The sequence below is a fragment of the Chrysochloris asiatica genome, unplaced genomic scaffold (genome assembly GCF_000296735.1).
Source record: "Chrysochloris asiatica unplaced genomic scaffold, ChrAsi1.0 scaffold00044, whole genome shotgun sequence".
NCBI classification, from domain to species: domain Eukaryota; kingdom Metazoa; phylum Chordata; class Mammalia; order Afrosoricida; family Chrysochloridae; genus Chrysochloris; species Chrysochloris asiatica.
The window spans coordinates 21,155,024-21,170,205 of NW_006408562.1; the positions used below are offsets into that span (position 1 = coordinate 21,155,024).

The window sequence follows — 15,182 nt, forward strand, 5'->3', positions numbered from 1 at the left end:
CTGTGGTGGCTTGTGAGTTGCTGTGATTCTGGAAGCTCTGCCACTGGTATTTTAAATACCAGCAGGGTCACCCATGGTGGACAGGTTTCAGATGAGTTTCCAGATGAAGACAGACTAGGAAGACGGAGTGACAAACTACCTCTGAATATTTAGTCACTGAAAACCTCATGTATAGCAAAGTACCAGGTAGGATGCGATATTATGCACTGTTTCGATATTTAACATGCACGATGTTGTATCCCCTGCATCATCTAAATAATATAAAACAGGTAAGGGTGAGACTCTGGAGAATTCATGCTGGGTATTCTTTATCCTTGGGCCTGTGAAACTTGAATATATGATAAATGCTCCTAATATGCAATGGTGACAAAGTAATTGGACAGCAGTTTTAGACATTCTTATTCTAAAAGGGAGACAATTAAAGGAAGAAAGGAATCACTGGTTCACAGCAATTTTGAAGCCCAGTCGGATGGATTCCATCTGGTTAAGTCATGGGAACAGTCCCCTGTCACTCAAGGCTTCATCCTCATGGCTCTACCCTCAAGGCACAAACATCCATCTTCTGGGACCAAGGTCCTGCTCACTGAGCCCCTGTAATTTTTTCATGAAGGGTAGCACGTGTTTGCGGTAGAGTAGTTATAGCCCTCTCTTCCTGCCTGTAGAATTGTGAGAGTCTAATAACCTTCCTTGGTTTCCTCCTTTCTCTATGTCATTCAGTCCAAGCCAGCAGTGTTTTGTCTGATATAAAAACATTGTGGGTCTTCCATTTATGTCATGGGAATTCACTTCATTAGCGAACAGGGTCCTCCACATATTTTTCCTTGTTAAATATCTTTTTTCTAGTGTTTGAGGAAATGAATGAAATTGTGTTCACGAGTAGCATACTTGTTTCTTCAAATAACCTTTAGAGTGAAATAATATTCTGAACTTATGGTTCTCTTGAATTAGTAGCAAAAGAATATCTACTCACACACTTAGTTCTCTCTCTGAAGAATGGTTTCCTGATAGTGAATCTCCTAAATGTTAGCAATCTGCCGAGGCAAATAAGTTCCCAAATTGTCAAGCCTTCATTCCATTTTGTCCCTATATCTCTTCCCCTGATCCATTTCTCTCCTTTTGCATTTTACTCAAGTATTAAGAAGAAATAGACCACTCCTTCAATATTTAGCATGGAAATTTCTTCAGCTAAATATTCAGCATCTTCGCAAGTTCTGCTTTCCATGTAACTGTAGGACACAAAGCAGCTAAACATCCTGCCACCACAAAGCAAGGACTTCCTGTCTTCCAGTCTCCAATAGCATGTATCTCGTTTTCTTCTCAGACCTCACCAGAAAATCTCCTTCGAAATTTCTGTTTCTACCAACATTCTGTTTTTGACAATCTAAGTATTCTCTAAGATGATGTATAAGTCCTGATATAGTGCTGTAACCTAAGCACTGGACTTCTAACCACGACGATGGAGATTCAAACCTACCAGCCACTCCTTGGAAATCCTATACAGGGTCACTATGATTCCATACTTACCAACAACAGCAAGATGACATAGACTTTCCCTACCACGCTCCCTGCTTCCTTCTGAGTCCTCAACAGCAGCATGTCATCATCCCCGTTCCCACCACAAGTCTGTTACAGGTACTCTAGGCTTTGTTTGTCATGTGATGTCCTGAGGACCACCAGCTCCTTAGTGACTATGTCTGCGCCATCTCCTTGTCATCACGTATGATGTTTCAGCAAGTCTGCTTAATACTCTTGATGCTCATGTATGATGAGACATTACATGTACTCCATCTCATTATTAACATGATTCATATAGTAAATGGCATCTCCTTTATAACCACATATCATGTTACACTACTGATGAGACCTCCCCTTGGTAGCCATGTGTAATGATATATGTGCTATCTCTGGTTGAAACCATGCTCAGTGCTTGCTATACACTGTACTATACCTTGAATAGCCATGTATAAAACCATACTATTTACATTTCATCTCCTTTATGAACATTTATGATGTGATGAGTTAGCTACATGAAGAACACGAAGAACGTTGCATTACATTCCTGTCAACTCTTAGGTGTGCATGTGTTAGGCCATGCCCTTCAGTGTCATGCGATGATACTGTATTTATGCCATCTCTTTGAAAGCCCTGGATGACTCCACAGTCAGTCTCTCTCTGTCAGATCCTGGGATATAAGATATGACACTATACAATGTAGTGTGTCACACTGTTGTTGCTAAATGCTGTCAAGTCAGTTCCAACTCATAACAACTCTATGTAGGGTTTGTGAGGAGCTTCTGGTGGGTTTGAAACTGCTGATCTTGTGGTTGACAGGTTCACAATCTAGTGCTGATCTACAGCACTACAGTAGGAGTCCAGTGTGTTACATTTGTTGTTGTTGTTAAGTGCCAGTGAATCAATTCTGACTCCTGGAGACCCTGTAGGGTTTCTGAGGAGTGGCTAGTGAGTTTGAATTGCTGACTTGTGGTTCAAACTGACCTTGCAGTCCAGTGCCCACCACACCAGCACTCCAGTGTAATTCCCTGATGACCACGTATGATGCCAGGAATGCCTGCATCTTCTGTTTTCAGACTTTGTGTCATCACCTTGAAGCCACTGATGATGTTGTGCTACGTCCTCCTCAAGCCATTGTCTCCCTGAAGATCATATCTTCAAGGAACACTGTTGGTACAATGGGTTAAGCATTTGGACTGATAACTGCAAAGTTAGTTGTTCAAACCACAGCTTCTCTGTGGAGAACAATGAGGCTGTCTGCTCCTGTAAAGATTTACAGCCTCAGAAACCTGATGGGACAGCTTTACTCTGCCTTACAGAGTCACCATGAGTCAGAATCAACCAGACAGCAGTGGGCTTGGAGTTCATCATTTCCTTGATAACAATTTGAGATTCTCCACTAGGTTTAATCTCCATGAAACCACACAGGGCACCATATTATCTGTAGGTCATCTTCCGGGAAACCATTCAGAGTGTGATCTTATGGACCATATAGTTGGTGACTGTGTCTGATGCAGCACTAGGTCTGTGTCAGCTTGTAACTTTATGTGATGGTCTATTAGGAGTTAATGACTGGTGAGTGAGTGTGCCTTGTCCTCTAAGTCCACTGCTAGGGTCACTCTCTCAGTGCGCCTTCAGCCTAGCGCCGATTCAACGATTGCTACAGGAAACCCAAACAAGCAGGCAAACAGACAAATACACACCTTTGTTTGGCATGCTCATTCTGTGCAACTAAGGAAGAATGTGGAAAAATTGATGCTTTTGAGTTATGGTGTTAGAGGAGAATATTGAACCAACAGATCTGTGTTGGAAGAAGTGCAGCCAAAGTGCTCCTTGGAGGCCAGGATGGCCAAATTTCATCTCTCATACTTTGGACATATTGTCAGGAGAGACAAGTAACTAGAGAAGGCTATCATTTTTGGTAAGGTGGAGGGTCAGAGAAAAAGATAAGAAAAAGTGAGATGGATTGGCAAAGCGGCAGCATCAATGGACTCAAGTGTGACAACGATAGTGAGGTTGGCCCAGGATCGGGCAGTGTTTAGTTCTGCTGTGCATAGGGTCGCTATGAGTCAGTACCAACTCGATGACACCTAACAACAACAACATTCTGTGCTTTAGGCTTTATAAGTTGTTTTTATATTTGCTATTCCTGTTGTTAAAGTGCCGTCAAGTTGGTTTCCACCCATAGGGACCCTGTATAGGGTTTCCGTATAGTGGCTGGTGAGCTTGAACCGCTGACCTTGCGGCTCATGCTGATTTCTCAGTCCAGCGCATTAACCCACAGCACCACATCAGGACTCTGTTTTAATATTTAGACATTTATTTTTGTTTTTGATTCCTTTGGTCTTTACACCATGTTTCATTTTTAAGGATTAGAATCTCATTCAACAGCGACATCTCTTTCTTTATGTGCAATATGCATCTTCTTTTCTTTTTTCTTGAGAATGCTGTAAAATGAAGTTTTCTTCTTGTTGTTGCATTGATTCCTAGAGAGGCAGCTCTCTTTATAGAGTCTTTCTAGAGAGTTCCAGGCCATGTTGTCTCACTTTTTGGAAGCTTCAAAATCTGAGTTTGTAAAATTGAGAGTATTTGTCTCCATAGGAGATTCCCCTCTGTGTTATTAACATACTCAGTATACGTGTTGATTGGGTTCCTGGAGGACTTTGGAAATCTCCACCTAAGTCATGTGCTTTAGATTTTCTATCACATGAATTCCAAAATCACAATTCTTACCACTGTGTCTACTTTCTCCTAACGTTTACAAGGTAAAGGTAAGCAAAAATTTTATAGAGATATTTTGCTTTCCTCTAAATGAAAAGAAAGTATTTACTTCTACGTCATCTTACAATTTGCATGAAGACAGCATCTTTTATCTGTTCAGGTGAACTGTAGCATTCCTTCTGACAAAAAGTTCACTACTGCTGTTTCTCTCTGTGTGTATTCAAGAGCCCTGGTGTGGCACTGTGGGGAAAGCACTGAACTGGTAACCATCAAGTTGGCAGTTCAAGCCCATTAGCTGTTCTCAGAAACCATATACAAGGTTTCTGAGTCAGAATGGTACACAACTCAATGGTACACAACAACAACATATGTATTTAAGGTGCCCTGGTACCCCTGTGAGTTAGGCATTGATTGGGCTGTTAACTACAAGGTCAGCAGTTTAAACCCACCTGATGTTCCACGGAAGAAAGATGAGGCTGTCTGCTCCCATAAAGATTTCCAGCCTTGGATACCCTCTAGAGTAGCTCTACTCTCCCCTATTAGGTTCCTCCTAGTCAGAGTTGACTCAGTGCTGGTAGGTTTGGTTTAGGTTTTTGTATTGATTTAACTCCTCCATTCCTTTAAACTGAGAAAAATTACATCTTTCATGCAAACCTCCATCCATGCATCTTACATTTATTTGTTGTCTGCTGTGTACCTGGCACTCTCTAGGCACTGGGCTGTAGCAGAGAACAATCTGTTGAAAAGAGTTTCCTAGAGGAGGGTGGTGGCTCAGGGCTAGAATCCTTGACTCCCATGCATGAGACACCAGCTCAATTCCCAGACAGTGAACAATCTACATGAGCCCCTCACACTTACCTGTTAGTGGAGGCTGATGTTGAGTAGTTTTCAGCAGAGCCTCCAGACTAAGATAGACCAGGAAGAAAGGCCTGAGTAGTGTACTGCAGGAGTCCTGATGTGGCGCTGTAGGATCAGCACTGGGCTGCAAACCACAAGGCCGGCAGTTCAACCCCACTAGCTGCTCCTCGGAAATGCTTTACAAGGTCACTATGAGTCAGAAACGACTCGATAACACTTAACAACAACAACAGTGCACTTCTGGAAGTCCCCCCTGACAATCTTGTGGATCTCAAGGATCTGATCCTGTTGTGTATGGGACCACCCGAGTCCCCTGACTCAATAGCAGGTAAAAACAACAGCCCCTGAGCAGTTACTCATTCTTTGGCAGGTCTCATGTACCTCTCTGGACTCCTGGTGGCGCTGCAGGCTCAGCACTGGGCTTATAACCACAAGGTCAACAATTCAAAGCCACCAGCTCCTCTTTGGAAACCCTATACATGGTTGCTATGACTTGAAATTAACTCAACAGCACTTAACAACAGCAACAATGTGCCTTTCAAATCATACCTCGGACCTACCTGACTTAGCTGCTCCATTCTTCTGAAACTTATTTTCCCTTCAAAACCCTTTGCTTTATGAGTTTTCTCCCCTCTTCTACCTGGGGACCCATTGTCTCCTCTAATATGCCAGGGCCAGAAAGGCTTTCCGGGAGTTGGGCCCTCCTCCCATGCCGTGGGACCAGCTTGTATTTCACGGCTGGCTCTCACCTCAGTCTAGAAAACGGACTTAGCAGCAAGCTCAAGAGTCAGTGGGAGAGATGTTTAGATAATTCCAAGTCTGTGTTTCAAAGATGTATATTTCAGATGAATTTACACATATCCACACCCTTCTTTAAAAGGAACAGCAAGAGTTTTCAGTGCAGTGACAAAAAAATGCATCGCCAAACTGGAAGGGCATGAAGGGGAAATTTCAAAGGTGAGTCGCATTCTCATTTAGAGCCATTGATTTACCGATAACATACTAGACCTGCAGCAAAGACACTCAGATCTGTTAAGTTGGGCAGGGATGGCCTAGAGGTTCAGGTTCAAAGGAACCCGACCTGTGTTCTGATCCACATCAGGGTCCTGCTTCTTTCTTTGCGTGGAGAAGGATATTGAGAGACTTTGGAAAAAAGATTGGGGCAGGGGGAACTCAAATGGCAGTGAGACTTGGTCTTGAATCCTTAGCTTTGTGAAGGGTTAGAGCCTTTGGCTTCCAAGGAAAGTTGTTTTAATTCTCCTGTATTAGTCTCTATAATATTTTTTTCCTATCCTAAAGGAATTGTTCTGTGTGAGAATAAAATCTATGCTGGGAGGCTGACAGGTGATTAGTAACATCCCCTGTTTGTGCTTATTAAAAATATACTGGGAATTGGTCACATCCATCTGGTGATGAAAAAATACCATGTTTGTACTATCTTCTTTCTTTCTCCTTCGCAGATTTCGTTCAACCCCCAAGGGAACCATCTCCTAACTGGCAGCTCTGACAAAACAGCGAGGGTCTGGGATGCTCACACTGGCCAATGCCTCCAGATTCTCAAAGGGCACACGGATGAGATCTTTTCATGTGCTTTCAACTATAAAGGCGATATTGTCATCACAGGTATGGGAGAAGTAAGCACCACAATCTCAGCTTTCTTTTTAAATTGGCTGTTAGTATTCCCAAACTGAACGTCTAAAGGATTGTACCTCTTCACCCCCAACGACCCCTGTTCCTCAGCTGTAACTCACTCTGGTAGGATGTTCTATCCCCATTATTTAATTGTAGTTGCATTGGGAACCACAGGAGTGAATTTTCTCTTCAGGTGGCTCAGTAGTGAAACACTCAGCTGCTAACTGAAAGATAGGCAGCTCAAACCCACTAGCCACTGGATAGGAGAAAGATGTGTCAGTCTGCTTCTGCAAAAATGACAGCCTTGGAAACCCTCCGGTCGCTATGCATTGGAATTGAGTCAGTGAGTGTGGATTTCTGGCTCCTGAAGGTTAGGGAATCAATAGCATCTAGCCCAGGATGGTCGTTTCTATAGATGAAAGGTGGATGGCACCCCCTATGGGATGGTTTCAAGATTGCCTTGCAATAGCAGGGATGATGGAAGGGAGAAGACAACTGTTACATTCTGGCTGAAGATGAGTAAAACAGTGAGAAAAATCTAGTGACGTTTTGAAATGTTCTAAGTGGAAGGTGCTCCTTCATAGCATGTGAATCACCCAAATCTGGAGACGTTCAGATCCCCTGCATTTCCATTTGGCGGCGTGTTTGAAGGAGGGCAGAAGGAATAAGCAGAGGGCATGGGTGAGGTGGCTACATCCTTGGGATCTCTCCAGTTCTAAGATGCCATTGAGTTTTGCTGCTGTGAGTAAGACTGGGGACCTGGCTAATTTAGCACCAGTTGTAATCCTGCAGAACCACATACACACAAAACAAACACGCACGCCTTCCCAACTGTGGGCCCTACTCAGGAACTCAGTCTGGCTCATTCCACACATCAATAATTGTGAGTGGCCCCGCCCACCTTCACAGAACACTTGTCCATCAGAGACTGTCTTGGGATTCATCTTTATAAAATGGACTCTGCTCACTCACACCTTTGACCCCCTGCTGAAATGAAATTGATAGAAGATGGTTTTCCTTGTTTACAAATAAGCAGCTTTTGTTAATTTGGTCTCAGATCCAGTGTTCTCTTTGACCAAATTAAAACAAAAAACAAACTCAGAACCATCATGTCAATTCTAACTCACAGGACAAAGTCAGCCCAAAGGGTTTCCAAGGCTGAAAATCCTTATGGAAGCAGACGGCCGCATCTTTCTCCAGTGAAGTGGCTGGTGGGTTTGAAGTGCTGACCTATTGGTTAGCAGCCAAGTACTTTAACCACTGTGCCACCTCTGGAGCTCCAGAAAGTGCCAGTTCATAATAGAGAAAGTGAAGTGGCTAGACTCTTGGCAGAACTAACATTGTGAATTCTGTTTTACTAGGCAGCAAGGATAACACCTGTCGGATATGGCGCTGATGCACAGAAATTGATTGGTGAACAAAGTTGTTAGCAATGGTGATCAAGAATTTGAGCTTCAGAGACAGCAAGCAAGCTGTTTTGATACTTCATATACTTTATTTATTTATTTTTTTTTGAAGTTGCCCGTTTACACACGAGTGCCAATTAAAACTGATGTGATTCTACAATTTATATGATTTGATAGGGATGGTGGGAAACAGCCTGGCTAAGGTTACTGGATATCTCAGCTTTGTTTTAGGTTTTAAAGACCTGAATAGCCTCATAGCTCTGATGAAGGGAAGCAGAGTACTTTATTCTATCTAGCTCTGTGTCTCCTATACTCCCTTTTGAAGGCATTCATGACTGTGCTTTCTGAGGCATAAAATTTTTGGAGAAAATTTTCTGTGAATTGTGTATCTACATTTAAGATGTATGTTTTCAAGGGGATTTAGACTGGAATTTTTATTGTTGATGTTTTTATTTTGCATGTTGGAGCAAAGAATGAGAGCTACAATTTTGAAATAAAAGCTGGACTTTACCTTCCTTCATCTTCAAGAATGTATCTCCCTCCTACCATTTCCCAACTTCTCCCTGCCCCCCACCACCCAAAAAAAGTTGTGGATATTCACCATATAAAAAATGTTTTACAAATTAAATCAAGAGAGTATATAGAGAAAACAAAAATAGCAAATATATTCTAGATGAATAAAACTTAAAAACCCAAACCTGTGTCAGCAAGGTGATTCTTACTCATGACAACCTCACAAGTGCTCCATCGAATTTTCGGTGGCTGAGACTTTGGAAGTAAATTACCAAGCTTTTCTTAGGAGGTACCTCTGACTAAGTTCAAATGGCCCCTTCTCTGGTTAGTAGTCAAGAGCTTAGCTATTTGTACCAGCTAAACTAGAAACGGAGTCCTGGTGTGGTGATGCAGGATAAAGCACTAGACCATGATGTTGGTTTGAACCACAGATCAGTGGTTCAAACTCACCAGCCACTCCTTGGAAACCCTTTACAGGGTTGCTCTGAGTCAGAACCAACTCAACAGCAATAACAAGGCCGAAAATGGATGGAAGAATAAATATGCAGATTTCTCTCTTAAGAAGTCAGAGAATGACCTGTAGATTATTGAAGTAAAAAAATCTAAGTTGAAGACAATTGAGGTATCCGAGCAAATCATCGGGCACCAAGCTGAGCGCTGCTGAAATATAAAGGATTGTGTTTTGTTTGTTTTTGCAATGAAAAACATGGTTTTCTCTTCTTTCATCTGTGGAAATTAGGTAAGACTTCTCTGCATTTTCAAGAAGTGCTTTCATGCTTGCACACACTTCTTGGTTCTCTCTCCTGTCAGCAGGTGGCACTGCGTGCCTTTGGACAGATAAGTTCTTGTTTCCTTACAGCTCTGGTTGAATAAGTAAGAAGAGTAAACTTTTCATTCTGTGTCCTTAATAGATGAGGGGATGTGTGGACAATCACACAGATTGTGGCATGGGTTGAAGCCTAGGACCCTCTTGGCATATCTGGGGCATATGACGTATCTCATGCATCCTGATGCATTGGAAAAACATTTCCCCATCTCCTTATGAAGATAAAAACCAGTAGGATGGGCAAGAGAGACTACCATTTTTCTTAATGGGACCTTCTGTTGGAAATTGTACTGTGATCATTTACTTTCCAACGACACCGTCTATCAGGGGATCCAATAGTAAATTCTGTCTTTTAGTATTAACTGATGAAAGTCTAATATGGGCTTTTTTTTTTTTTTTAATGTTTCAGTAAAGTTTATTTTAATTCCAATGAATTGAGAGTTTAAGAATTGTGAGTACTTTCAATTTTATTATTTCGTCACAGTCCCTAAACTACAGAGGATCAAGCTGGTTTGTGTTTGATCGTGAAAGACAAGGAGTTCTGGTGACACCGTGGTTAACGGTATAACTGCAGAGAGCTTGATGGTTCGGACTTGATGAGATCGGCTTCCATAAAGTTCTGAAGTTTCAGAAACCTTAAGGATCAGTTCTCCTCTTTCCTACAAGGTTGCTATGAGTTGGAGTAGACTTTAAGGCAGTGAGTTTGGCTGTATGAATTGAAGTCAACGTTAAGTCATTGGATTTGGTTTTTAGTATTGTTCAAGCTCACCAGTTGCTCCTCGGAAACCCTATACAGGATTGCTGTGGGTCAGAACCGACTTGATGGCACTTAACAACAAATACTAACCACTGAGGGAAGCATGTGGTTAAGGATATGCTGGTAGATCTGAACCCACCAACCAGTCCCAGGAGGAAAAGACCTGGCAACCAATGGCATAAAGATGACGTCCTAGGAAAACCCATGGTACAGTTCTTCTCTGCCATGAGCTTTACTATGAGTCAGAATCAATGGCACCCAATAACAACAGCATTGTTTCTTGTGAACATGGCTTCAATGCCTTGAATTTAAATGTATTGAGGAACTGATCAAGACAAACATTCTCCTCACTTGTATCATGGTTTGAGGCATCACTGCAATAGACAGAAAAACCTTCCAACTCATCTCCTTCCAGAAAACAGAGAATCAAATAAACGCAGGGAATATTTTAAGTGCTCATGGATTTTTATGGATTCAAGGGTGTGGGTGAAATTTGGGTTCAACTAAATATTTGGTGGCTATGGTTCTGAATTCCAGGAGCATACTGCTTGGCAATGGCTCACCTTCTAAGTAAGAAATCAAGTCTCTTCCAACTGACCCAGCAACGGAAACCATTGTAGATGAGGGCAAAGAGGCAAATGTTATTAAGTGGCATTTCAAAAGTCTTCCTATAGTACTCCTTCCAGAACATGAGACACTATTGTATCCCTTTATGAGAAAAATAAGAAGAAATTTATAAAATTCTTAAAAAAAAAAAAAAATCTAATGGTTACTACACACTCCAGAGTGCTCTGTTGTACTTACTCAACATTTTCTTAGTCATCCATATCTGAGGAGGTGATGAACTTGAATTTGAATTTGAAATTCAGTTGCTCATGGTGTCCATGGATGAAGCCAGTGCTCTGGATAAAAATGGCAAAGACATGTTTCCCATGGGCACTTCTAGATTCTTGGGTTTGGGCTGTTGCCTAGTGTACAAGGACCTCCCTTTGTTATTGCAGTTCCTGGTTTAGAACTTTTCTCCATCTGTGCACTTCTAGGATATCTTATTTTTAATGATGGAAATAACTCCAGGAGGACTGATTTTCTAGTCTGTCCTGATGTGGTTTCCCAGTTTGCTTGCAGGAGTGTATTTTCTTGGAATGAAGATTGGCATGACCACTTTGCCCTAGGCAAGAGGAAGCTTGTTTTCTAAGTGTGTCTGGGACAGAAGAATACCTACCTATTCTAGTCTGGAACATCTCCACCAAAGTAGATTAGCAGTTAGTATTCCCGAGTGACTACCATGAATAAGCAGTTAGTCCTTGCCATATGGAATTACCAATTTTGACCATTTTTCATTTACAAAGAGGAAGTTTCATATGGTTCAACCTCTATGTTGTGGCTTACGGACAAGATGAGAGATTTTCTACCCAACATCTTAAGCAAATCCTGAGTAAAGACCTATCACCCATGACTGCATACTTCAAAGGGAAGATGGCAGAATTCAAACCCAGGCTGATGAAATCAGGACCTATATGCTGACTGGAGAGAAAAGCCACCCAATGAGGAACATGTAACAGACTGCAGGGACTTGGGAATCAAGCAATGTCCAACTCCTCAATCTGTTACTTCTGAACAAGGCAGTTCACATTATCTGTACAATGGAAATGTCCTAATAGTGCAAAGTGTAGTAACACACAGGAAAGACGAGATGTCCTTGACCTTCTCCTTTTCTAAGAACGGGGCATCTTATGGCTGGAATCAGCTCTGACTGATGGGAAGGTTTATTTTACTGGGGTTTGAACTGCCCTTCTTCAAAACTCTGAGGCCAATTCCTCTGCTGCTCATACTGCTGCCCAAAGTCTCCCTTCTCACATGTGTTCTGTGTCTCTCACCACGTTGTACTAACTGCCTGGGGAAAAGCAAGTGGTCTATATTTAGAACAGCAGCAGCTGCTTTCTCAAGCAATTTAGTTAGTGCTTAAAAGTATGAATCCAAATTCTTAGTATTGCCTGTATGTAAACTGGACTCCTGGTGTGTCGCTGTGGGTTAATGTGCCAGAATGCAAAGCTGTTTGAACTGCAAGGTCAGTGGTTCAAGCTCACCACCTGCTCCTCAGAAACCCTATACAGGGTTGCTATGGGTCGGAACTGACTTGACAGCAGTTAATAACAACAACAACAACAACAACAACATTTGTAAACTGGACTCCTGGTGTGGCGCTGTGGGTTAATTCACCAGACTGCGAAGTCTGTTTGAACAAGGTCAGTGGTTCAATCTCACCAGTCATTCCTCGGAAACACTAGACATGGTCGCTATAGGTCTGAACCGACTCAATGGCAGTAAATAATGACAACAATATGTAAATTCTGGTAGTGTAGACAGGGTCGCTATGGGTCGGAACTGACTCAATCGCAGCAAATAATGACAACAATATGTAAGCTCTGGTAGTGTACTGGTTACGAGTTGGGCTGCTAACCTCAAGGTCAGCAGTTCAAAGCCACCAGCTGTTCTGCTGGAGAAAGATGAGGCTTTCAGCTCCCATAAAGATTTACAACCTTGGGAACCCTATGCAGGGTCACTAGGGGTCAGGACTGACTCCACGGCACATGACCAAGCAACCATATGTAAACTGGAGTTCTGGTTGGTGCTGTAGGATAATGGATGACTGCCACGTCGGTTTGAACTGCAAGGTCAGCAGTTCAAACACACCAGCCACTCCTCAGAAACCCTATATAGGGTTTCTATGAGTTAGAACCAACTCCATGACACTAACAACAACAACAATGTGTGAATTTGTTTCAGACAATCTTTTAAGTCTTTATAGAGTCATATTTCTGGTATGGTGCTGTAGGATAAGCACTATAAGGTTGGTATGAATCACAAGTTCAGCTGATCAAATTCTATACAGGGTTGCTAAGAGTTGGAATTGACTCAAGAGCACTCAACAACAATTGTTAGATTTGATTTGAAAGAGGAAGATAGAAATACAATGTGAAGCTGTATCTCCAAGCAAATCTCTTTAGAGAAGACTCTTACTTAATGCAAATCTCCTTAGAGAGGACTCTTAATTAGCAACCTTTGCATCACATGGAGTCCTGGTGTGGTGCTGTAGGATGAACACTGGACCATAAGGTTGGTTTGAACCACAAGGTTGGTGGTTCCTGAGAAACCCTATACAGGGTCACTCTGAGTTGGAACTGACTTGACGGCATGTAACAACAAATACATCACTCTGGAAGAGGCACAGCCAAAATACTCCTTAGAAATGAGGTCGGTGAGACTTTGTATGGCATGCTTTGAACATCTTATCAGGAGGGACTAATTAGTCCCTTGTTGTTGTCAGGTGCCATTGAGTCGGTACCGAGTCACAGCAACACTATGCACAGCAGAACGAAACACTGTCCAATCCTGGGCCAACCTCACTACTATTACCACGCTTGAGCCCATTGATGCCGCCACTTGGCCAATCCATCTCGCTGGGGGGTTTTCCTCTTTTTTTCTGACCCTCTACCCTACCAAACATGATATCCTTCTCCAGTGACTGGTCCCTCCTGACAGTATGTCCTAAGTATGAGAGACAAAGTTTGGCCATCGAGGCCTCCAAGGAGCACTCTGTCAGTCCCTAGAGGTCAGTGACAAAGAGGAAGACCTTCAATGAGATGGATTGACAAAGGGACAACAACAATGGGCTTGGACATAGCAACAACTGTGAGGCTGGTGCAGAACCTGGCAGGGTTCATTCTCGTGTACGTTCTGAATCACAAAAACTCAATGGCACCTAATAACAGCAATATATGATAGTCTACATGCGACTCTGAGGGTTAGGCATTGGGCTGCGAACTGCAAGGTCAGTGTCTCAAACCAACCAGCTTCTCCACAGGAGAAAGATGAGGCTGTCTGCTCACATAAAGAATTACACTTTCAGAAACTCTATATGGGGTCATTATGAGTCGGAATTGATTTGATGGCAGTGGGTTCTGTGTGAATCTTGTTAGTAGGTTACATCTTCAGTTTTGAAGAGCCCATTGAAATAAGGCTTGTCATGCAAGGTATTATTGATGAGAGGGCTTAAAAATATTCATGGAAACATGGAGTTAAAAGGTAATGGAATTTTCCTCTGCATTTTTGAAGCCCCCTGGTATAATCCTCTGTCTTCGGAAGAAGTACAAGTTTTCCAGTGCCATGTTCCAGGCCTCTATGAGCTGATTATAATCTATATTTCTGGTCTAATCTCCCCTGTGCACCCATTTCCCAGATAATTCAACTACTCATCATGTCTCAAATATGTGCCAGGCTTCCCTTTGTGATTTTAGTTCTACCTACTTAACCTAACAGCAACTTACACTAAAATGCCTTTACCTATATCTCCTTTTGGGCAATTTCCTCCCTATGATTTAAGGTTCTCCTCAGATATAATTTTTTCTCCTTGAACTCGTCTTCAAGTCCCTTCTACCACTCCCACCCCCAAAGTTGGATCTTCCCCCCAAATTCCATACTGTATGTGTGTCTATCTTATAACTCTAAACCAGGTTATCTTTGAAAATGTAACTGATATTCTCAGAGCTTTGACTTGAGTTGGGTCAAAAAATGAAGAAGGAAAATATGGAAGCATTTGGAGGAATTGTGACTTGATATCAGGATTGAAGAGGTTTTGTCTTTTCTTAGTTGGAGAAACTCTAATGTAGAAAGAAATGTAGAAGAAACAGAAGGAACTTGGTATTTGTGGCACCAAAGGAAATGGAAGATGAAATCAAGCAGCAGACTTGTGTGGTCAAGCTAGCACAAGATCCAAAAGCAGAAAAGAGGGTATGAAGAAGAGAAGGAGTTCGGAGCACGAACCCTGGATCCACATTCCTGAATTCCTTCTCTAATTATGTTGGGTCCATTTTCTTCTGCCTTATTGTTTCCTTGCAAGTAAAATTTGGCTGAAGATAATTCAAAAACAGTTGCAAAAGTACGTGGCCAGGGAACT

General features: G+C 42.2%; 1 protein-coding gene across 1 annotated transcript in view; it reads left to right on the forward strand.

The window, feature by feature from the left end:
* DAW1 (dynein assembly factor with WDR repeat domains 1) overlaps positions 1 to 8,119 on the forward strand; it is a 68,249-nt gene extending 60,130 nt beyond the window's left edge. Inside the window, exons 10-12 of the mRNA XM_006861912.1 lie at positions 5,972 to 6,048; positions 6,552 to 6,714; positions 8,085 to 8,119. Of these exons, the coding sequence (XP_006861974.1) occupies positions 5,972 to 6,048; positions 6,552 to 6,714; positions 8,085 to 8,119 (275 nt within the window). The remainder of the gene's footprint in view (positions 1 to 5,971; positions 6,049 to 6,551; positions 6,715 to 8,084) is intronic.
* Positions 8,120 to 15,182: the final 7,063 nt, after the last annotated feature.